The 24646-nt window shown below is 42.7% G+C and overlaps 1 protein-coding gene across 1 annotated transcript in view; it reads left to right on the forward strand.

The window, feature by feature from the left end:
* The window catches only part of MAMDC2 (MAM domain containing 2), a 125806-nt gene that overhangs the window by 63237 nt on the left and 37923 nt on the right, over positions 1 to 24646 (forward strand). Inside the window, exons 6-9 of the mRNA XM_045840178.1 lie at positions 8622 to 8878; positions 12244 to 12337; positions 17974 to 18117; positions 20861 to 21126. Coding sequence (XP_045696134.1) covers positions 8622 to 8878; positions 12244 to 12337; positions 17974 to 18117; positions 20861 to 21126 — 761 coding nt within the window. The remainder of the gene's footprint in view (positions 1 to 8621; positions 8879 to 12243; positions 12338 to 17973; positions 18118 to 20860; positions 21127 to 24646) is intronic.

Genomic DNA, 24646 nt, shown 5'->3' on the forward strand with positions numbered 1-24646 from the left:
GACTAACAGAGGTACAAAATAAATGATATGGGGCCAGAAAAGTGAAAGGCCACCTTGGATTTGGGGTGCCAGGAAGGCTTTGTAGAGGAAGTGATATCAGAACTGGAATTTGCCAGATGAATAAGAAGACAGGCGCAGCATACGCCAAGGTGTGTGGGCGTGAGAACGGATGGTTTATTAGGGGGTCGGGAGTGCTGAGGATGTCAGGACGTGTGATGACTGCAGAGTAGATGCTAGACCCGAGGTTATGTTCCTGCTGCTAAAGAGAAGCAGGATGCCTGCCTTCCCCTCCCCGCCTCCAGCTCTCCTCTGCTGCTTCACCCCAGCTTCACTTTTGGGCAGATGGTTTGCCCAAACACTAGCCAAACATCCCTCTCATTCCTACCCCATGCACACACGTAGGTGTCTGCACACACACGCACACTCACACTCATTCACACTTCTCACACCTGGGCTCCTCTGTAAGACTTTCCCCTATATAAGATGGGGTTAAAATGATGAGTTCTAAAGATTTTTAAATATTTTATTTCAAAAACAAATAAAATATTTGTTTCTCCGCCCCTATGACTCAAAGGTTTGACCAAGATCATGCTTTAAAAGAAAGAAAGAAACACCCTCCAATGTTCTAAATAAGAGAAAGGCTGCCTTCTTATTGCTTTTGCCTTCCACTGGGTGTATTGATTTTCCTTGAGCTCTATCAGTTTGGGTGGCAAAGTAAAGATTAAGTGGTTTAGATATCTGCCTATGGCAGCAGATTTTGCTCTATACAAATTCATCTCATGTGCATTCATATACTGGAAGCAGTTTTTACTTTTGCTTCATGGTAAAAACTGGAGACACAAACAGCAAGGGGCCAGGGAAGCTGTGTGCCTGCTGAGAAATTCTAGTGCCTCTGGGAGGTTGAAGAACCTCTTCCCAGGAGGGCACTGGCCTTTGTGTTACAGAGAATGGGGCAGTGAAGGTAATACCTGAAAAATAAGAGGTAGATACGAATTTTCCTTTATGCAGCTGGGTCTTCAGAACAGCCCCAAATGATGAGTCAAGTGTTTCAGATGAGCACCTGGTCTCCACATTCTTGTCCGGTGATGAAAATGGCTACAAGACACACTAAGAATTGTGGTGGGCGTATTTGGGATATTGGAAGGGTAGGAATATTGTCTGCTTTCGCTTATTCAATTCTGATTCATCACATAAGGATTTGTCTTTTTGAATACTTTATGAAGTGAAACAAACATCTTTCAGGAGGTAACCTACTGACAGACCATTACTATTTTCTACCTGCCTTAGCAAAAAGAAGATAATTGCTGGAAAAATAATGAGGGAAATCTATTTCCTTGCTGAAATTTTAAAAATTAAATCTACCCATGGTGCTACTCTAAAAGGAGCTGACCAAGATTTCAAAACCTAAAGTCAGATCAGAGTTATTTGATTCCATTGAAGACCCTGAGATGAAGAGTCATTCTTCCATAACTCAGGACACGCTTCTCGTTTCAGGTCAGATTGAGCTCAAGCGTCACCCTGACAGCACCTACTCCTTCGCCGTCTGCACTGATCCATTTGGTTCATTGCCGAAGGGCTGGGTAGGGAGGCAGCTTTATCTATATTCTCCCCATTGCCTTGGTGCAAGCCCTTCTGGATCTCCTTTCTCTGTCCCTGGATGACCGACCATTTTCCTTTGAAAGGATGAAGTTCATCACAAACGTGCACTTTATCCTTCATCTGACAGTTCCTTTAACTTGTGGAGGTTGCACAAGTAACCACTGTTTCTGTAATTATGAAGGGAAGAAGAAAAACAATAAAGGATTAAATTCAGTCAAGTCAAAATTTGAAAATCTCATCCAATTCAAATCTTCCCCCCAGCCAGTGCACAGCAGAGCTGTAGAGAGAGGGTTTGTGCTTTATTTCTTCATACTTCTCCCCTCTTCCCTTCCCCCACTTGTGGTGCTGCTCCTGGCCCCTCCAGGGTAGGGGGAGGCAGGATGAGGATGGAACAGAAAGGGAATGGGAGCAGACAGAAGGCTTTATGTGACCAGAGCTGTTTAATGTGGAGCTGATGCCCTTGGTACTACAGGAGGCCAAATGCTAGCCATTTCTCTCACGGCCGATGGAGAATCTCACTTCACTATTCCCAAACAGGGATGATGCACCCTCTGTGAATCCACTTTAGCACCTGTAAGTAATGGTACACCCAGCCAGCCCCTTTCTGTCGGAGTTACAGCCCTGCATGCCGTCCTTTGGAGAAGAATCCTTCAAGGCACCCTAGCCCAGCTATCATCTGAGTTGCTCACTTTGGCTAAGGGAAAAATCAAATCTTTGCCCCATCAAACTCTAGAAGGACAGCTCATTGGCAACAAAATCCTTTCTGTCCATTCTGCTCTGCCCTGGGTCCCTCCCACAGCTGTCTAGCCTTTAGATCTATGCAGTCAAGAGTCAGATACCAGCCTTTGGGCCCCACAGACCCCAGTTATCACTCGTCAAGTTCTCCCAGTAACTCTCACCACCCTCCTCCGGTGGCCCAAGGCAATCAAAGAACTCGGAATTTCTGCAAGCAAGGGTGGGGCTGTGGTTAGATGGAATTTCCCTTTTCCACCCTCTCTGTAAGTGGTTCCCTTAAGTCTCCTCCCTTGGATCAGGGTAAGAATAGGAACACTCCCTCCTCTTCCCTTGAGAGGGATAGGCTTGATCAAAAGGAAACACATGGCAGGTCATGGCAGCTCCTGATAACTTGCTTCAAAGAAACTGTCTCCAGTCTCTCTGATCCCTCTCTGGTCTTGTCCTGTTGAATATATACAGGCTGGAGGGGACAGATGGGCCAAAGCTGGCAGAGCTGGCTCAGCTGCCAGGCCTGCCTCAACGCAGCATATCCTATGCTGATGGTCTGCACTGCTCTTTGGAAAACAGATGTACTTGTCACCCATGGCTCTTGGTATTGAGCAGGGACTAGGAGAAGTTCCACTTCACATTCATTTAAATTTTAGCCATCCTTGAAAGCTGTATAAAAAGACTAGAATCCGACTCTATTATAGTTAAATTCACCCAAACCCATAGAATGAAAGGTTCATGAAGAAAACACTTGGGTTTATAGACCAGGGGAGCAGGCATGATAACCTGCCACCTTAGGTTACTGTCTCCTCACAATGGCAGAGACCACTGGGTCTTTCCAGCTGGCACACATTTCTGCAGACCAAGCTTTCCCCTTTACCCAGGAGACGGCTTATCCAGACAAACCTGACACGGATGCGGGCATCACAACCAGGACCCACATGTGGCAACCGGGTAGAATCACAGCTGAGTCAGAGGACGCCTTTGGCCTGGCGGCTAAGCCAAGGGCAATCTTTGTGGAATGCTGGTTAGCCAGACTGAAAATAAAAGTTCAGGAACTTCCCTCAGAGTTCTTTTCCTAATTCAAGGGAAAATGGCAAACTAGCAGGGGCCACTCGTTCCCCAGGAGAAGGCAAGCTAACCCAGGGGCTGCTGCAGGAAAGGCGGGAAGTGTGTACATGTGGTCACTACAGGCGTGATCCAGGGCGGCCTGGGCCCTGGCTGGCATCACCGGGTGTTTGGATCCTTCAACAGAATTGGAAATTGGTGGGATTTCCACCCCCCTAGAACTGCAGGCTTATAGTGTACAATCCAGACTTAGAGGAAACAGACCAGCTGCAGCTGGATTTTAGAGGAGTGGCAACAAACTTCTTAATTTTTTATCTTATGGGGAACCCGTTTTCCCCTTCATAGACATTCATTTCCAATTAAAAATGTAATACTTACAAATCTTTGTGGCCTACAATATCCCCAAGGACTTGGTGGATTATAGGATCCTGTCTACCTAGGGTCCATCTATACCTTGTTTCATCCTACTCAGTCATAAAGGAGCTGATGAAAATTGCCTCTCCCAGAAATTCCAGAGGCTCTAGAACCAGATAGGAGGGTTGGCCTCATTGAAGTGGGCAGGAAACTCCTCACAATACCAAACACTAGACATGATTTCGTAAGAACTCCAGGCCACCTTCTTCACTCCCCTTGAAAAGGTACACAGAACAGTGTCTGCTCCCAGCCCACCTTTTGCTTGGAGCAGACTGTACTCAACAATGACACACACGGAGCCTGGGAAGACACCTGGTGATTCCTGTCTCATTTCCACCCCTTCAGCTGAGGTGGCAAACCTGTGATGAGATACCTTTTGTTTTCCAGTGAAAAACTTGGTCTCACTCAGATCATTAGTAAACGGTACCCAACACTGGCAACGAATGAACAATGTGAGCAGGGGTGGCGGTGGGGACGGGGTATGTGGTCTAGTCTAGTGGTTCCACAAGAGGCTGTCAGCAGTCCTGTTCTTGTTCCCAGAAGCCTCTCTGACTCACTTTGGGCAGGTCACGTTCTGTTCGCTGGATGTTTTTTGGGGTCAGAAATGTGACTGTGGCTCCCTTGGCCCAGTGTCTTATGCATGTGTTTCTAATGAGGGCTTTAACTGCAAATTCAGGAATTAAAATGTTGTTCACACAGCAGGTGAGTAACTAGCCTTTAAAGGCAATGGTCAGATTTCTGACAACTGTGAGGAAGATAATGCATAATTGGACAGGGTCTGAGACATTTCTCTAAGCAAGTTACCATGCACACTGGACGTGGAATGAATAATTTCCAGTGGGTTTGTGAGGTGTCCCCCAGATACACTGAGGGTCTTTGGAGGTGTTCCCCACCCTGGGTAGAATGATTTCCCTCTTCATGGCTGTGCAGTTTGGGTCCTCCAAGAAGCAGACACTGAGTGGAGTTAGGTGTGGAAGAGATTCATTGGGGGAAATGACCGTGAAGGATGGAGGGGAGAGAGCTGGCGTGGCTGGGCCAGGTCAATGTAGCCATTAGGCACAGTAGTCACAGTGCCTAGGGGCCAGGACCTTTTTAGGGATCTGTGAGAATGTTTATATTTCCTTTATTTTACAATCAAAAGAAAAATGAGTGTAACAACAACAAACATAAGTCCTAGATTATATTTATCTTTATACCAATGCAGTTATAAAATATAATTTTTAATGTATTTTATGGAGAAAGGCACCCATGTCCAGGTTCCACAGAAGTCATGATGCAGCCTTGGGTGGGAGAGCCTGCAGCACAGGACGGAGGGCTGATGCCTGTGAAGGAGAGGGGCCGGGCTGGTGGGGAGATGCTGAAGAGCCCCGTGTCAGACAGACTGGCCCTGCTACACTTGGTCATTGACTGGAAACAGCCCAATGTGGTGTGGCCTTGGCACAAATGCTGTTGTGGATCCACACATGAGTCAGTGGTGGCTCTCAGTCAGCTCTGGTCCATGCCGCAAGTACACGTGAAGGAATGCCGGCAGCCTGCCTCCATGGCCCCCACAATGAGGTGTCAGGTAAACAGAATATTATAGCTCTTCTACCCAGTTCCCCCAGTGGCATATCTTGGAAAAAGCTTGTTTTATTGGTAGGAAATATTTTTACAAAGGGCATTAAAAACTTCCTCTCTGAAGAACTGATGGTTGCCGGGGCGGGGGGGTGGGGGGATGCTGGGGGACTGGGTGGAAGATAGGAGGGTGTTGAGTGGAAAAGGTGAAGGGATTAGGAAGTACAAATTGTACTTACAGAACAGTCACAGGGAAGGAAAGTACAGCGTAGGGAATATAGACAATCATACTGTAAAAACTATGTATGGTGTCACATGGGTACTAGGTTTATTGGGGTGATTACTTAGTAAGTTATATAATGTCTGACCACTGAGTTATACACCTGAAACTGATATAACATTGTATGTAAACTGTAATTGAAAAATAAAAGATTATTTAAAGTAAAAAATAATTAAATACCTTTTTTAAAAAACCACTTCCTTTCTGCCTTTGACACTTGGGTGAGTGCTCAGTGAACAGGGCCGCTTTGCAGAGCCCGGCTGTCCCCATGCATTCTCCACTAGTGGTGTGTTCTGGTCGAGGCTGACTGGCTGCCAGCAGCACTCACAGGGCATCAGAGCACAGCCTTCCTTGCACGTCAGAGGTCCTTTGATTCTGTTCAGTCTGCTGTTTTGATTCTTCCTTTACAATCTTTCTCCAGAGGTGGCAAATTAGGTTTCCATCAGTCATTTCCAGCCTGCAGATTTGTTTATTTGGCACACACACAAAGTTTAAAAAATTATGGTGAAGGGTATTATAGGTTGAATTGTATTTCCTCCAAATTCCTATGTTGGCTCTGGCTGGTGTGGCTCAGTGGATTGAGTGCCTGCCTGCAAATCAAAGGGTCACTGGTTCAATTCCCAATCTAAGGCACATGCCTGGGTTCCAGGCCAGTCCCTAGTGGGGAGCAAATGAGAGGCAACCACATATCGATGTTTCTCTCCCTCTCTGTCTCCCCTCTCTTTAAAAAACAAAAATCCCATGTTGAAGTTCTAACCCCCAGACTTCAGAATGTGAGTTTATTTGGAAATAGGGTTGTTGCTATCAGTTAAGATGAAGTCATCTTACTGAAGCAGAGTGGTCCCCAAATCCAATATGGCTGGTGTCCTTAAAAAAACGGGACGTTTGGAGACAGAGAGAGATGTGCACAGAGGGAGAACACCAGGTGAACACAAAGGCAGAGACTGGGTGATGCCAGCCAACCACCAGAATGAGGAGAGAGGCCTGGAATAGATTCTTTTTCACAGCCCTCAGAAGGATCCAATCCTTTTGACACCTTAATCTTGTATTTCTAGCTTCCAGAACTGTGAGGCAATTAATTTCTGTTGTTTAAGCCATCTAGTGTGTGGTAATTTATTATAGCAACCTCAGCCAACCAATATAAGGATATCATTTAAAATGGATAGATTTGTCATAAAAATCTGGATTTTGAGCCTCAGTGGGAAAGGCCTGTAGCACCGGCCTGGATGTCAGGGCATCAGCGGGGAGGAGAGGGATGGGCTCTCGGGATGGGCTGGAGGACACAGGTGATGCAAGGTGCTGCTGCTCTTAACGCCAGCCGCCTGCTGCAGCAAGAGAACACGGGCCCAGATGTTCTGAGTTTTCCAGAGAAGCTTGATTTCTGTGCCTTATCTCTGGTGAAATATGATTTCAAATGTTTGTAACTAATTTATCACCCTCTTTTTTTTCTCCCTGACCCAATGCACTTTAATCATGTACCTGATCTAGTTGGCTCCTCTGAGCATCTGAGTTTGTGATCTCTGTTTTTTCACAGTTGCAAGGCTTGGTGAGATGGTCAGAGAAATTATGTTTGAGCAAGAAAAGTTATTCAGGGGGTTGAGCAATTTGCTACCAGGAGAAAATAGCTTTGATTTGTCCATCTTTCTCCTCTGCCTTGTGGAGGTGAGGACCTTTCCGAGACCATATTTGTGCTTTGAATAACTGTTCATTGAGGGCCAACCACATACTGGGCAGTGCTAGATGCAAAGTAAGTGTCCAGTGCATGAGTGCATATATTCTTCCTAATATCCTTACTGCTATTTTGCAGAGGATAAAAGGAATTATTATTAACCAGGCATAATGTACTAAAGATAAAGATATTAGGCTGTAGTTGTTCTGAGCTCATAAATAGAAGGCCAGCCCATGGAAGCTGCATTGCATAGCATCCTCTGTCACTGTGGCTTAAATAAATTCAGACACAATTGTTAATGATAATAGCTTCAACTTTATATAAAACAGACAATGGGGAAAACATGGTACTAGAATCCGTAATGGCATTACTTTATTGCATTATAATTATGTTAGGCAATTGCAATGTGCCAGGCACAGGCTAAACATTTCACATACATAATTTCATTTCATACTAATATCAGTCCAATGAGAGAAGTATTTGATTCTTGTTCTAGAGATCAGGGCATTGAAGACCAGAGAGACTCAGTAATTTGCTTAAGGTTACAGGTCTCGTAAGAGGTAGGGCAGGATTCAAACCAGTATTTTCAATGGCCAAATCCAGGCTCTCCCCATCCTGCCTCAGCATTTCTCAGTTTCACCAAAATGCCTCTAATGGAGGCCAGCCTCTAAGTGCAGAGCCCACCAAGGCCTTCCCAAGAATGGTATTGCAAGTTCAACCTTCCAAGTCCTAACCCTGTCTGCCGTGTTGACTGACCTACGTGTTCTGTTAAAGAGGTACAACTTGTCATTGGTTATGATTCAAAATCTTAGTTTCACTCAAAGAATACACAATGACATTTTGTATATATTGTAAAGATGTAGAGGAGGGTCCTTCTATGTCTTTTTAAGAACAGATGGAATGCTTGGTATATTCTTAGAAACCTTATTAACTCAGAGAAGACTTGGGGGAGGGTGGCTTCTGAGATAAGTTCTGTTCCACAGAACTTACAGTTGTGTTTAGCTCGTGAAAACTCAAGCGCTTTACAGATGCTGCATCTTACCTTTCTATATGTGTGTGCGCTTCAGTTAAAAGTAAAGGAGTGAAAAAGAATGGTTCCTACCTTGCATTCAGCAGAGCACAGTCAACTCCATTTATTTCTCTCCTGGGTGCAACATTCACCAACCCATGGCCAAACTTCTTTCATCTGTAACTCTTTTGCTTCGTTTCTACTACGCTCCCTGGATACCAATTCCAAAGTAAACCCCAGAATCCCACCATTTCATCTGAGAATCCCCAGCCTGTCTCATGCTGTTTTCTCTGTGTGGTTTTCAGGTCACTACATGTACGTGGACTCGGTTTACATCAAGCACTTCCAGGAGGTGGCACAGCTCATCTCCCCGATGACCACGGCCCCCATGTCCGGCTGCCTGTCATTTTATTACCAGCTCCAACAGGGCAATGACAATGTCTTCTCCCTTTATACTCGGGATGTGACCGGCCTTTATGAGGAGATCTGGAAAACCAGCGGTCCGGAGAATCCTGCCTGGAACCTCGCTGAAGTGGAGTTCAATGCCCCGTATGCCATGGAGGTGGGTGTCCCGGGTGTGCCTTGACGCGGCCGCACTGCAGGGCCGCTGCCCACACATGGGCTTGGAGGTCAGGAGGTGCTGCGTCTCACACTCATTCTTTCTTTTCTGCCATGTCTCAATCTTTTTTTTTCTTTTCCCTTTCTTGGCCTCCTCAACCTCCCTTCCTTTCTTTATATTCCCTTCTGCCTTCCTCCTTTATCATCTTCACTTTCTAACAAGACTGTTTTTCCTAAGGACAAATATGGAAAAGCCAGTCAACCAGCTAGATTTGGGGGGCACACTCTCCCTTTGAACCTTGCACTGTGGTCATGGGAAAGTCAAAAGGGGTCAGTGCCTTCTAAGTGAAAGTCACTCTTGAACTTTCATTCCTGAGAGCAGTTATGAAGGAATGTTGTAAGGAAGGTTGTTCCTATTCCCTTGTTTGAGGGAATAGTCTTTCTAGAGAAAAAAATTATTTGCTTCTTTTCTGCTTTACAGTATAAATAACGGCATAAATATCAGAAAGTTGTGTTTGTGGTCCAGATTTGAAAGAAGCCTTGGTGCTTGAGTTTTAAAATTTTTTATAGTTATGTGAATGATAAATGTCTGATGCAGAAAAATTAGGAAATTCAGGAGAGTAAAACAAACTAAAATAGACTGGGCCAATACTGCAAAGATGAGAACTGTGACATTTTGGTGTTTATCCTTGAAAGACCCTTTTTAAAGCACATATATTAATGCATTCTATATTTTGTACATATTCTAGTCCTTACAACAATCCAACAAAGTAGATAAAAATGCCCCCATATTATAGACAAGAAAGGAGAAATGGAAGCCTAAGAAGTTTGTCATTTTTTATCTAGGTCACACAGCTGGTGAGTGCCAGGGCACTTAGACAAGTTCCTGAACTAAAGTCTGACCGAAAGCTGAAGGAGGAGACCCAGCTCTGTCTGAGGACCCCACGGGACCTCCTGAATCAGTGAGGGCAGCATTGTGGTTGCAGATTTGGAGCTATAAGTAGTCTTAGTTACCATAAGTTGTAACTGACCCATACTTTTCACTTTGCGCTTTTTGCAATATCTTTCCCAGTTCCCTTTAAAGTGCAAAAGGAGTGGATTATCCTGTGCTTTTCAGTGGTGCCATCTGCTCGCCTGATGTGGAGTTTCATAGAGTGTGGGGGTTGGGTCCTGGTTTCTGTCATGTCCTGCCTACTGATAGCCTGCCACTCCCTTGGCCCGCTTCAGGTACAGCCTGCCTCCCACGTACAGCGCCAGAAGGAACACAGTACCTTTTGCAGTGTATGTGCTATTTCCTATCCCAACGGCTGACCAGGCCTCAATGTGCTCTTACAGCCCAGTGGAAAAGTTCCTGTGAGCCTGGGTTACAAGGGGAAGGAGACATGCACACGCTGCTTGAGAAAGTTTTCCTCCTGTTGAAAGTTGGATGAGTCACGCACATGCGTGCTCTGGCAGCATTTTCTTTGTCAGCTCCTTCCACCCAGCCACAGACTCATGGGGCAGCATTTGTGTGGCTGAGACTTCACCAATTTTTTTTTAAATTAAAGCTGAACTGTTACAATTCTGGGCATTACTAAACTTCAGTATATATTCTTTTGATTCCCGCATGTGGGATTTTGCTCCAGTCCCCTGAATTCATTATGATAGGATTATTTGCTCTCGGTAATTGCCAGGAAAAGAGATGTATGCTGCAGAAGTAGGTGAATTTAATGCCATCATATTCTCCAATGAATTTTTAAAATGGAAAACAAGCATTTGAGACCTTCTTTCTGAGCAAGAGACAGGCACATTAGCTGTGATGAGTATATTAGTACATTCTCATCCAAAATTTCATTCTTATTTGGCCTGCCCAGCAAGATAATTTCTGCCACTCACTTTATCAGGTGGCACGGACCTGTGTTAAGAGTGTAGAACTTCATTTGCCCCTTCTCATTTGTCCGCACCTGTTCCCTTTGTTCTCTGAGCCTCTCACCATTCCAGAGACAAACTTCCAGGCCCGCTCTTGGATTTTGTCAAGTCCAGTTACAAGCCTCTGGAAGACCTTGTTGTTAAACTGAGAGGGACCTTAGGAACCATCTTACCCAAACTCTTCTCCCCACCCCCAAATGGAGAAACTGACACCCAGAGAAGAGAAGGGGCCTGTTCGAGCTAATTAGTGGCTAATTAGTAACTGGGCTCAGGTCTGAATATGAGGTCAAGACAGGTCAACCTGGGGAGAAGAAGGCATGAATTTAGTTCAGAGCTTATTATGCAGCTGACTCTGTAAGCTAGGGTCTTTATATAGTTTCTCATTTAATCTCAACAGTCTTACAAAGACTGCTGTAATGGTATTTGTTTTTTTGTGTTTGTTTGTTGTTTACATCTTTGTTTTAATTTCTAAATTAATTGTCAACATTAAAAAAATCCACAGATTTCAAGTAAAAATCTAGAGATCCAGGTCCTCTTGACCATTTGGTAGATCCAGACGCGTTAAGCCTGACCCCCCACACATCAGCAGTTGACAAAGTGGCAGCCGTCCCCCTCCAGCAGGGCCTGCACTCCCACTTCACCACGGTCTGCACCTTCTCTGCTGCTGCTGCATCACACCGAGCCCACGTCACGGCCTGCCTGGCCCTCATAGGCATTTGAGTTTCAGCCCCTACTCAGCACTGCATCTTCTCATGTTATCAATTCACAAGAGCGGACTTCACACTTGGGTGGTTTTCCCAATACAGGTGAATGCTGTGCTCAGCACACCTGATCCCTACAGTTACACGTAGAAGGTGGTCATTGAACATGGAGAAGAGAGCAAATTTAAAGGGGCCGAACACATTAACCCCATGTTTTTTTCTAACCATTCAAACATGCCTGGAATTCTGATGTCCGTGTTTAGAATTTCTGGGCCTGATTATGCTTTAGCCATCAGAATTGATTGCTGCATCTTTGTCCAGGACGCTGACATAGAATTTCATGTATGGAAAAGGGGAAGAGACTTAGAGGGGCTTAGTTCTCTGTGAAGTGGAAAAAGTGAATGTAATCAGCTTTCTGCAAGGAACCTGTTGTTTCTTTAACTGAAGCTCATAGTGCAAATTGTCAATTCTGTAGTTCCATCCGAAAAGTGACATGGGTACCTTAGCTGACACGCAAGGGAGAGGAAAAAGTTCACCAATAAAATACAACTTAGGGCTTAGTATTTCCTTTTCCAAAAAGACACTACGGGTTGAGGAGGGAGCTACCCAAATCCCTCTGTGTAGGAACATGGTTTCTTAAGCACTTACAACTTGGTATCTCCTAGCTTGTTGGCATGTCATTTTAAATCATAAATAAAAGCACTTAAGCCTAACAGAAAATATGTAAATCTGTATCACACTGTGTCATTTTCCTCTGTAGATTATTTTTGAAGTTGCTTTCAATGGTCCCAAAGGAGGGTATGTTGCCTTGGATGATATCTCTTTCTCTCCCGTTCACTGCCAAAATCAGACAGGTAAGCAGTTCTTTTTTCTTTTTCCTCATGTTTGGAATTTTCCTTCTCAATATATGCCTATGATCAGGATTTGCTTGAGTTCTTTCTAATTTCCTTACCTTTTCTATTATCTCATGTTTAACTGAATAGTCATTCTTCTGGTATATAACCCTTTTTTTCCTCACAGAATGAATCTTATTTTTCTGTCACCACAGGCACTTGACAAGTGTTGAGTTTTCATCTTCCTTACCTATTAGGAAGTGAAAATTAAATAATACTCATTCTTTTTCCATCTTTCTCTTTGATGGCTATCTTGGGTTCATAGATGGATGTGTAGGTAGAAAAAAATCTCAATATCTACTGGGTGTAATTATGAAGACTCTTTCGAGTTTTATGTATCCAAGACCTATAAATGTCCTCATGTTTAAAGATATTAGTATTTGGTATATATTTCTATGTTGGCTTTTCACTAAATATTATGTACTCAATTTAAATTCTCTTTCTAAGTAAACCTTCAGGTCACTCTATCATGGCTAATTTTGTAATTTCTATAAACTTGAGGTTTAGAAAAGAGAAGAAATTTTTAGTTTCTGAAAAAATAGATAAGCAAATCAATTCAAAGTGAATTATAAAACAAATATTTTAAAATAAGTCAGACACTCTATTACTGATAACCCAGATAAACGCAATTGACCTTGCCTTTTAGTGACCTTGCTTCCTCGAGGGGCCCCAGGGAAACACTGTAGTCTCCCCATTTAATTTTTGAGCCCTTGTTTTGGGGTATGGAGTATGGAAAGTACATTTTTGAACTTCGCCTTTATAGTCTGGCTATCACTTAAGACAGAGTTAACCTCTAATTTGATATGGTTTCAGATATATTCTATAAGCAGGTGGACTAAGAAAACATTTTCCAACTCAGGCTAAACTGTTTCCCCCAAATTAGAAAGAAACGTACTAAATTGCTGAAACTAAATATTATTTTTACCAATTCTAATTTTTAACTAAAAGCTAGTGAAACAGAAGAAACCAGACTGAATTTACATATTTTCATGAAAATTATTTAATTGAAACTGTAATCAAAGACTAAGAGAGTCTCTAAATTTGGCAGAACACAAAAGCCAAAATTGTTTTACTTCTCAAAATCCGATTGCTCCCTAATCCCATCTCCAATTAATATTTCAGTGATATTAATAGTAGTTTCAAACCCTCTTTATCATTATTTTTAGAAAGTTATTTTTAGTCACTCAGCATTTACAATGAGCATTTATACTTCCAACTGACATGTGTGTGAGAAGGTGTTTATCGAAGGTCTGTACTGGGTAGTGGCTCAGGTGAAGAGACAGCTGGGAGGTCATTGACTCTATGGCGCCACCTCAGAAGTAATGTTTGGAAATACAGAATATATGTGTGTTCCTTCCTACTGACTGGTGAAAGGAAAAGAAAGACTCCAGCAAAATAAGGACCATTTACTGAAAGGGCTGGTGGCACTTCACACTGTAAAATCCAGCCCATGTGAAAACCCTTCCTCCACAAGGACCACCAGAGATTCATATTTTTATATAGGTAGGTCATCCAAGACTCCAAATTGGTCTTCAGAACTTCCCAACATACTAACTTTGTTTTTAAAATGGTTTAAACACGTGATCATACTGTTATGCTCGAGACCCAGGACTTTGATTCCAGATCCCTTACTCTGCCACTTACAAGCTGTGTGACCTTGGGCTTGTTAACTAACCTCTCTATGACTCTTTCCACATTGGTATAACATAGTGTTGTCGGGAAGATTGATAAGTTATTGTCTATGAAGGTCTTAGCAGACATGCAACACAGAAAATGCTTGCTCATGAAACTTAACACTATTTACTTAATTTTCAAAATATCCCCTGGAGCTTTGGGGCTCAGACTGCAACTAAAGAGAAGCAGCAAAGGCCACTGGCTTGATGAATGTGAAAGCCCGAGTGGTTTTGTGTCTTTCATTAAGCAGCTGTGAGTCAGATTCTGAGTCTTAGGAGCTGAGCCCTTTAGCTTTCATACTTCAATTTACATTTCACAAATAGTTTATTCCCTTCTGTTTCAAAACAGGTGCCAACATTTTAAAAAATCTTGGTTAGCTCCAGACTTGTTGTCTCTGTTTTTCCCAGCTGGATCTGGCATCTTCCCTCACCCCCTAGGATGCCAAGACAGGAATTATTTCAACACATGAAGCATTTCATTCTCACAGTTTGGTTGAACTTAGAATTAATCCAGTTTTCCTGACCTGAGGCCCCTCACAGAGTCACAGGGGTTAAACTCTAATGTCATGTCACTCTCTAAGTATTTCCCCTGAGTGCTCCAGAGGACAGCGAGACCTCCCCAATCCCCCAATTTTGAGTTCCAGGACTTCCCTTTCCAAGCCTTTTCTATCCCCAAACTCCCTCCCTTCCACCTTGAGATCTAGAGTCTAGATCATAGGAATAGGCTCTTTTTCAAAGCTGTTAATCCTTGCATGTGTAACAGGTGACTCCATTCACTTCTAGGAATCCTACCTTAACCCTCAACCCCAAGCTGAAAGCTTCACTGCTCTGACCTGTGAAGGCTCAACCTCCTTTCCGAGCTTGGGTCCACCCCATAGACAGCCCATGGACTGGGAGGGACTGACGCTCATGGATATATCTCACAGGATGTCTCCAAATCCCAGTCTTGACCACTCTTGTTATTCACCAATAACAGTGCACTCTCCAGACCTCCTCCATCGGAAACCTGGCTCCAGTTGTTGCCTTGGTTCCAGCTGAAGTTGCCACAGCCTTCCTTAGCTCAGAGGCCTTGAAGCATCTCCTCAGGCTGGTCACTGGCCCAGCCTCTGCTCCATCATGATGCCTTGGTCTGGTGCCAGTTCCCACTCACCCTCTTCCCGAAGCCAGCTTTGAGCCATCTCAGCCTGCTTGTGGGCTGGCTCATGCTACAGTCAAACTACTGTGCAAATTCAGTAGCCTGAAGAGCACACAGTACCCAGAACTCCTCCAGCATCGCAGGGGCTGATGAGCCCTTTAGATTTGTAGGACTGACACTGAGTTCACCTCCATGAACTCCAAGGAGCAGCAAAAAGATGAGAAACACACTCCCGCTGATTCTTCTCAAACTTCAGGACCCTCTGATTAGATTAGCTTCAAAGTCTCTCATTTCTAAAAAGTTCAAATGTCAGAAAGCAAGGTATTAACTAAATGTTACATCATAATGCTTATTGGTACCTTGCTGGGGACCTTCTATTCTGATCAGCTACTGCTCAGGGGTTTCCAACTGCCTGATCCCTGCCTGAGCTTCAAATACATCATTAACACTCCCCAGTAGCTTGGCTGTGATCCTGCTTGACCAGGTGCTTCTGAAACAAGCCTTCAGCTAAGGCTCCCCACCTCAGATCTCTGAGGAGCTTGTTAGGCCACAAGCAGGCCCCTGGGCTCCATCTTCAGGAATTAAAGGCTATCTCATGGTCAAAAAAGCATTCTGGGTAAAACAATTTAGGCCCTGAGTTATGCTTTTGAGATTTTCTTTTTATCAGACCTTCTCAGAATCCTGGACAAATCCATTTTTAGGAGTAGGTATTAATCTCATTCTCAGAAAAAATATTTTCTGGATGACTCAGTTTGTCACCGTAGAGAGAGCTGGTCCTTGCTTACTTCCACCTCCCACCCTCTCCTATACACTTCCTAAGTGGGTTATGGTTCTCTTGTTCGCTACCTGGGGGTATATTTCTTGCTGAACATTCCTGATGAGTAATTTCACTGACCTGCTGTTTTCATTGAGCGTGGCTTTGGGGAATGCCACACTGTTTTCTGAGCTAGACAGCCATCTATAGATTTTAAGTTTTCATCTGCTTTTTCATTACTAGCTGGCAGAGGGTGACTAAGACTGGAGGCCATTGTGGGGTTTCCCATGGCATCAAATCTCCATGGAGGGATCTCAAAGGATCCTTGTTTGTATGAGATCGTTTGCATTTTTGAAAGGCTGTCTTCATGGCCTGAAGATGCTCCCTGGGACTGGCAGAGTGAAGCAGAGCAGGGTGGGGCTAATCTCCCAGCCTCAGAGCTGAGATTCTCCTCCCTTCCTTTTCCCCTGTCCGGCTCATCAGGGCGCTCCTTTTGGCCACTTGCTAGCGTATATCATCTGAGACACAATCAGATTCCAGTTAATATGAGAACATTATCTTCTCATTATTTTCTTTATAACTTTTCTTCTAATTTAGTGTCTCTAGAACTCTGTATTTTTGTATATTTCAAACTCAGACAAAATTTGCAAGAATGCTGTCAAGAACTCCCATATATTCTCTTCACTCAGATCTACAATACAGATTAACACTTTGCCACATTTGCTTCATCAACCATTTAAGAGTAGGTTGTGGACATTCTGCCCCCCTTTTCTAGCCCTAAATACATTGATGTGTGTTTTCTAAAACCAAACACATTCTCCAACATAATTATCAAGTTCAGGATATTTAACACTGATTACATATTATCAACTAAACTACAGGCAATATACTGATTGGCCAGTGGCCTAAAGAAGGACACTATAGCTGTTGGTTTTCCTGGGTCAAGGTTGAGTCTCGGGCTCTTTATGGTATTTGGTGGTCATGCCTCTTTTGTCTCTTTAGTCTGAGCCAGCTCCTCGGCCCCCTCAAATGTTTTCTTCCTTTGAAAATTGATAAATCAAGAGTATACTGAGTCTTCGTCTCTGAACAGCCCCTGTTTCATCAATCACTGTTCCCAGAACCCAAATGGCCCCCTAGAGGTGGTTTTCCAGGTGTTCAGAACAGTGCCCCCTCTCTCGTGCCTTAAGACATTAGACCAGTGGATGTCAGCATGCAGAACAGGATCCCACTCAGCTACATTACATGTGTCCCAAACTATCCCATTCCCTCCATGCTCGGAGGTCAATCAGCTCTTGACTTGCAATGACTTATTGCTAGGAAGAAGTTATTCTTAGAAGAACAGAAGTTGTGTTCCCTTTCCTTTAGGCAATCTAATCTGAGGTGGTATTTATAAACCAAGGTAAATGATACTGGAACTCAGTGAAAGCCCAAACAATAGGAGTATGGGTGACAGAATTGGTTTATCTTTTTGAAGAGCATGACTTATACTGAGTAGTGATTTTCTTTCAGCAGATCAGCTCCTACTACAAATGTCAATTATACATAGATGGAGGCTGTACTTCTGACGCAGAGATTAGTCAACAAAGGAAAATTATATCTGGAAAATATTATTTCTAAAATATATGTCTTAAAGAGAAATTAATAATTTCCTGAAATCTTTACCTTTTCTCTTTCTTTCTTTTTAATTTTGTATGAATGAATTTTGAATTGTGAATTATGTGAGTAAGTGCTCATAGTCTTTACAGCATGAAAGGATATTTCGTTTGAAGTCTGGAACTTCTGTATTTTTGTATAGAATATAAAAATAACTCCTTCCTGCCATCCTTTTAGGGAAGAAAAGAACAATTTCCCTGTCATGCTGATATGTTGGTTTGATGCTAACCTGTCACCTTGCCATTAGGGTAAAAATATTTTGTTGTGTTTTACCTCACCGGTCTCCCCTGGCACAAATGTGTACCTATTTGTCAATCAGTTGAGGTAGTCCTTTGAGAGCCTTGGTCTGAGCTCGCTTTCACTTTGGTTCTCCTTTGTGCAGAGCTTCCTTTCAGTGCCTCAGAAGCCAGCTGCAATTTTGAAGAAGATCTCTGCAACTTTTACCAAGATAAAGAAGGTCCAGGCTGGACCCGAGTAAAAGTAAAGCCAAACATGTATCGGCCTGGTGACCACACTTCTGGCTTAGGTAAACCAGAAATCTATCCGTGTGGGGACTTTGGCAGTGGTGGGGGAGATGGTGGAGGCGAGGAAGGAGGGGTAGTGTTCATGCTCCATTCTCCATTCTTATTCCACACTTTGCTGTTGCCATTCTTATTCCAAGGCAACAACTTTGGAAAAGGCAGCTGTAAAGAAGTAAAGACAAATCATATTTGACCATTTTTTAAAACTGGAGTTCAAGTTGCTGGGCTAGCAGAAGTATTTGCCAATTAAATAATAGTTAAACTTTTGGAAATTATCTTGGCCTTTACTTTAAATGGAGAAGTACCTTTTCAAAGCTATAGGAGTCCAATTATATGAAATATTCAGAATAGGCAATTTATAGACAAAAAGATTGGGAGTTGCCACAGACCAGGAAAGGAAAATGGGGAGTTACTGTTTAAGGGGTACAGAATTTCCTTTTGGGGTGATGAACATGGTCTGGAACTACATAGCAGTGGTGGTTGTACAGCATAACGAAGGTACTAGATGCCAATGAATTATATACTTGAAAATTATTGAAATGGTCAATGTTATGTTATGGGTATTTTACTACAATAAAAAAATATATTATGGAAGAATTAAAGCTATTGAAGATGTTGGGTGGGCACATGATGGGTATATCCACAAGGAACTCCTAGATACCAGTTTGAGCATCCTGTAAAAGGATTGCATATCGCTGAATGGCCTCCCTCTTGGAGCTTACTCCAGTAGAAACCGGTTGGTTCTCGAGGGTTTAGTGTCTCATTCATTCAACAATTACATATACACTGGACACCAGAGTGAATTTTCCAGAATGCTGATGAAGCTTCGGTTTCAGAATCCCTCCCTTACATGGGCCGGAGGAAAAACCTTGCAAGGGTCCTTTGCAATATTGTACTTGGAGTTGTGCATTATTTTTTCAGAGATTGCTTAATTTGTCAAAAAATAGGCTCTACAAAAACCTATTCTGACCTTGGCCAGACTAACTCCTGGGGGCACAGTAGTGAACAAGTCAGGTATGAAGCTTGTCCTCTCTCTGGCTGGCAGTCATTTCAGTGGAGAGGAGAAAAATTAGACAAATATATACACAAAATAACTCATAATTACAACCTGTGTTAAATGCAATACAAGAAATGATGAAGAGTGAGCTCTGAGAGAGAATTGAGGAAAGAACATAATATCAGTTGGGGATCCAGGGAATCCACTTCTGAGCGAAGTGGATATCAGCCAGCAGAGTGGGGGCCATCCAGGCAGAGGGAATGGCACCTGTCGAGACCTCGAGTTTGGAAAGAGCTGGACGCTCCCAGGAGAGGGAAGGTTAGCGTGAAGTTACAGAGGGAGATGGATCCTGGGTGTAGCAGGCTAGAGTAAACATTTGGGATTTTATCACAAAGGGAATGGCAAGCCACTGAAAGGTGTTAAGTAGAGAAGATAGTGATTAAATTTGGGTTTCAAAGAGATTGCTACCTGTTTGCTTGGGCAGCCGTAACAAAATATCACAGACTGGATGGCTTAAACAACAGAAATTTATTTTCTCACAGGTCTGGAGGCTGGAAGTCCAAGATCAAGATGCTGTCAGGGTTGGTTTCTTGCGAGACCTCTCTTCCTGGCTTGTAGATTGCATCTTCTCAGCGTGTCCTCACATGGCCTTTCCTGTGTGTGTACACGTGGAGAGAGATCTCAGGTGTCTCTTCCTTTTCTAACGACATCAGTCCTGTAGGATTAAAACTCCACACTTATAACCTCACTCAAACTTAATTACCTTCTTAAAGATCCTCTCTCCAGATGCAGTCACGTTGGGGGTTAGGGCTTCACCATACTCATATGCAATTCAGTTCATAATACTACTCCTGTAAATAACCACAGAACTTTTTGCCAAATGAGTTTAATAACTGGGTAAAACTTATCTCCATACCAAAGACTGAGGCACCCAAAAAATTTTAAAGAGGGAGGAGCAGAAAAGGAAAAGAAAAAATGTACAGTACAGCAGGTCCTGAAATAACGCCATTTCATTCTACTTCATTTTGCTATAATGCTGATGAGATGCTGTGGGAACTTAACTCTTGTTTACATCAGTTAGCATACGGTAAAACTGGTTTCTTTTTATGTCTTTTCACTTAAGTCACAGAACCTACTGACGACTTTAAGTGAGGGGTTCCTGTTTTTTTTTTCTTTTGCCCAAGCTTTCTAATATGCATAGACCTGTTTTAAGTTTACTGTGGGAGTGGTAGAGTGGGTGGGAGGGAGATTATTGATGGTATTTTCCTTTGTGTTATTTAAAAGGAATAAGGGAAGAACACAGGACTTCTGATTACAAACTTGCTCTTCAGGGGCAGGTTTAATGTATGACCAGGACCTTCAGACCAGCCTGTAGTCTCCCACCTCCACTGGTCCCTGCAGAGAGAAGGAAAAATCTGCTCTGGGCTTTATGTTCACTGTGACTCAGTAGCTGGTTGGCCCATGATCATGCAAATTATAAATTCTGATTAATGATCAGAATCTGGGCATATGCAGTTGGAAATCTATATTTGTTCATGAAGCTTACTTAGAATTAGAGGTTTATTGTCAATATAGTATAAGTATATTCTATCATTAAACCAACAAATATTAGAAATGCTTTATCATTTAAAGCCGATGGAATAGTCTTTCGACAAATTCTATTACCTGAAGCAAACTTTTCCACTTGATGGTCTGGGTTAGGTTATTTAAGCTTCATTGCTCATACACTGACTGCCTCTTCCTGTTGACAGGGTATTACTTGCTGGCCAACACAAAGTTCACATCTCAGCCTGGCTACATTGGAAGGCTCTATGGTCCCACCTTGCCGGGAAACTTGCAGTATTGCCTGCGTTTTCATTACTCCATCTATGGGTTTTTTAAAATGAGTGACACCCTGGCCGTTTATATCTTTGAAGAGAACCACGTGGTTCAAGAGAAGATCTGGTCCGTTATGGAATCCCCAAGGGGCATTTGGATGCAAGCGGAAATATCCTTTAAGAAGCCCATGCCTACCAAGGTACCGTGGAACCAGCACAGTCCTTTATTCATTTGCAGTTGCTGGGCTGGATTAATGAATTTCTGTTTAATTATTTTCAACTGGTGATGAGTTATTTTTCTTCTTTTCAAGCTGACAGCCCTACACCCACATGCTGTCCCTAGCCATGCACAATTTTATCCTTCAGTTCTTTCCAGTTTTCTGTGTCTCAGAATCATGACCACCTGGGGAGTTTGCTTGTTGTTTGTTTCTTAGCTTCCCTGAGGGTAGTTGAAAAATGGGAAATATGTTAACAGTCCAAGTTTAACAGCTAAACTTTAGTTTGAAGCCACAGCTCATGCACACACACACACACACACACACACACACAAGCAGACTTGCTCCAGACTGACACAATTGGGGACACACCAGAAATTAATGAAATTTTTGGTTGTACTCTATACTCTATTTGCTAATGTTTTAAAAAAGGGTTATAATAACCATTTAATTCATTCACTTGGCTTTCATTTATTTATTCATTCATCCATCCATTTATTTATTCCTTTATTCAACCAGCATTTATTAGGCATATGCTCAGTGCAGGAGATATGAAGATGAATGAGACTGAGATTCACCCTTAAGGAGATCACAGATGACAGAAAATTCAGATGCAGGTACATAAGCAACTAACAACACATGATCTCACTATCTCACAGAAAAGCAGTAGAGAAAAGTAAAGGAGGGGTTCTGCCAACTGGGCGCATAAAAACGGTGACAAATAGAGGCCCCGCTGCAGAGTGAACATTGGAGGGCTGATGTTCAGACCCTGCTGGATTCCACCTCCGGCCCCCACCCTCCCCACTCCATCCTTTCCCCCACATCCTCTACTCACAAACACATGGGCTGTTTAGGAACCTGCCTGTTTCTTTAGAGTGAGTCCCTGCTCTTCCCCTACTTGCATGGAATGGAAGCAAGCTGTCCAGCAAATAAGGGTGCCTCCGAGAATTTTTTCTTTTCTTCTTTCCATCCCTCCCTGCAACTGCACCCTCCCTCCCCAATCACTGAAGGAAAAGTGGGTGGAGACCCAGGGGGGCAGGGAAGTTCCTTCTCATAGCCTCAGAAGGAACTCCCTAGTGCCTATGAGGAGATGAGACACGACAAAGCTCTGCACACATGTCTGAAGGTGGCCTGTAGTTTCCACAGGTCCCTGCTAAAGACAGCCAGCTCCTCAGAGAACGAGAGACCTTTTGACATCCACCATAGAGGCATGCATTAAGTACAGTAGGAAAGGAAACTTCACTGATGTTAACATAAACAGATGGAAATAGCATGCATACAGTATTTTAGAAAAGGGATGAAATGAAAAGTCACATTTTCCCTTACCACTCCTTATCCTTGAACTCAAACTTTGATTCCACTTTTCTTCATGATGGTTTCCTCTATAATTTTAAATATTTTGTATTTCCACCTTCATTTCTTGATTCATTAACCTTAATAGTATTTGCCAACTTCCTGCTGTGAAAAAATAAGGCATTTAGCTTATTTATACAGTACCATTTCTTCTTTTCTTTCTCCTCACGATTCAGTTATATTTTTATTTTTTACTTTTCTCTCAATTCCCTTTATAACTTTAATTCACTTAACCATCTATTTTTGGACCCATTAACTTTAGATACTGTCTCTTAACACCCACTATGGAACATAAATAAACTTTCACCCCTACATTTCCCTTCACCTCTTTGGCCCCCTCCACTTCTCAAAGTCTCTCAGCTATACCATTGCTTTTGCAGTATCACGACTTACAACATTTATGTTCCTACAGTGAAACCTCTGGCTGTACCAATGGCTGGATTTCCTAGTGTGGCCCCCTTGGCATTTGGGAGATGGCCTTTGGGGGGCATTCCTCACATTACTGGGTTTTTAACATCTGCAGTTACTGCAGCAACCCAAATTATTTCCACACATTTCCAGGTGGCCCAGAGGTGCTATACCATCCTTGGAAGAGAACCATTGTCTATAAGTTGATTCTGAAAGTTAAAATAAAAAAGCCCTTCCCTCCTGCAATCCACTCTTGCCCTGCTCTGAGCTGGGTTCCCCAGGTAGCAAAGTTCTCCTGAGGAAGCCTTCCCCTGTAGAAGGCTTCTTTATATATATATTTATAAAGAGCCAAGGCTTCCTATGGCTCTTAGGGAAAGGGCTCAGACATGAGTTCCCTTTTCAGCTCATCTCTTGCTCTCTCCATTGAAATTGCACTGCACAGGTCGTCCCTGGAATGCACTCTGCACTCTCCTGCCCTGGGTCATTGCACACTGTTTCCTCTGCCTCGACTCCTCTTAATTTGATCACAGCTAAAACCTCACTCCCCCAGAGTATCCTTTTCTGGCCCCTGAGATAGATTAGGGTTCCCTGGGCATCCCAGGCCTCCCATGTATCCTCTATGAGACACTACAACACAGCAATTAGGAGCATAGACACAGGAGCCTCTAGTTTCAAATCCTCATTCCACCATTTACTGGTTTTGCAATCTTAGTTTTTTTAAAAAATTAAAGTGTAACTGACCTTAATATAGTAACATAACAATAGAATATCGATATATTCATCATATATAAGGTAATATTAATATAATAAAGGAATTAAAATAATAGTTTTAAATATATAGTATACAATTACAATATCATACAGTAATGTATATAACTAACATTTTATTCATTTCAGGTATGTAATATAATGATTCAATATTTGTACATATTGCAAAATGATCAGCACAATAAGTCCAGTTAACATCTGTCACCTTACACAGTAACAGAAATTTTTTTCTTATGATAAGAACTTTTAAGATCTACTTTCTGAGCAACTTTCAAATATGCAACACAGTGTTATTATAGTTGCTATGCTGTACATAACATCCCCATGACATTTATTTTATAATTGGAAGTTTGTACCTTTTTATCCTCTTCCCCCATTTCCCCCACCCCCTACACACCTGCCTCTGGTGACCGCCAGTCTGTTCTCTTGGGGTTTTGTTCCATTTTGTTTTGTTTTGCTGCATTAGATTCCATGTAAATGAGACCCTACAGTGTTCATTTTTCTCTGTCTGACATTTTTCACTTAGCATAATGCCCTTAGCACAGTCGTTATCAATGGCAAGATTTCCCTCTCTTTTTTATGACTGCATAATATTCTCTTAGTCAGTTTTTTTTAATCTCTTTCTTTCCTACTTTCCTGGTTAGAACCCAAAACCTAGAGGGCACTTGGCATACAGCTGATGCTCAGTAATCATCTGTGGGATGGCTGTTGGGTTCTGACTTTGAGCAGCAGGTATTGACCCTGATTAGAATCATCTGGGAGGCCTTTACAATGTTGATGCTCAAGATGCTCACTGTCCATTTCTCTTCTCCCATAAAAATACAACTTTCCTAAGGACAGAACTCCGTCAGGCTTGTTCATCTCTGTATCTATAGCACTGTGCCTGGTGCAAAGTAGACCATCAATAACATGTTGATCAATAAATTTGGTCCTGTACTTATGTGGTCAATGAATAAATAGAAGAATAATGGAAATC

The sequence above is a fragment of the Phyllostomus hastatus genome, unplaced genomic scaffold (assembly GCF_019186645.2).
Source record: "Phyllostomus hastatus isolate PE091 unplaced genomic scaffold, TTU_PhHast_1.1 phas_contig_34, whole genome shotgun sequence".
Classification (NCBI taxonomy): Eukaryota; Metazoa; Chordata; class Mammalia; order Chiroptera; family Phyllostomidae; genus Phyllostomus; species Phyllostomus hastatus.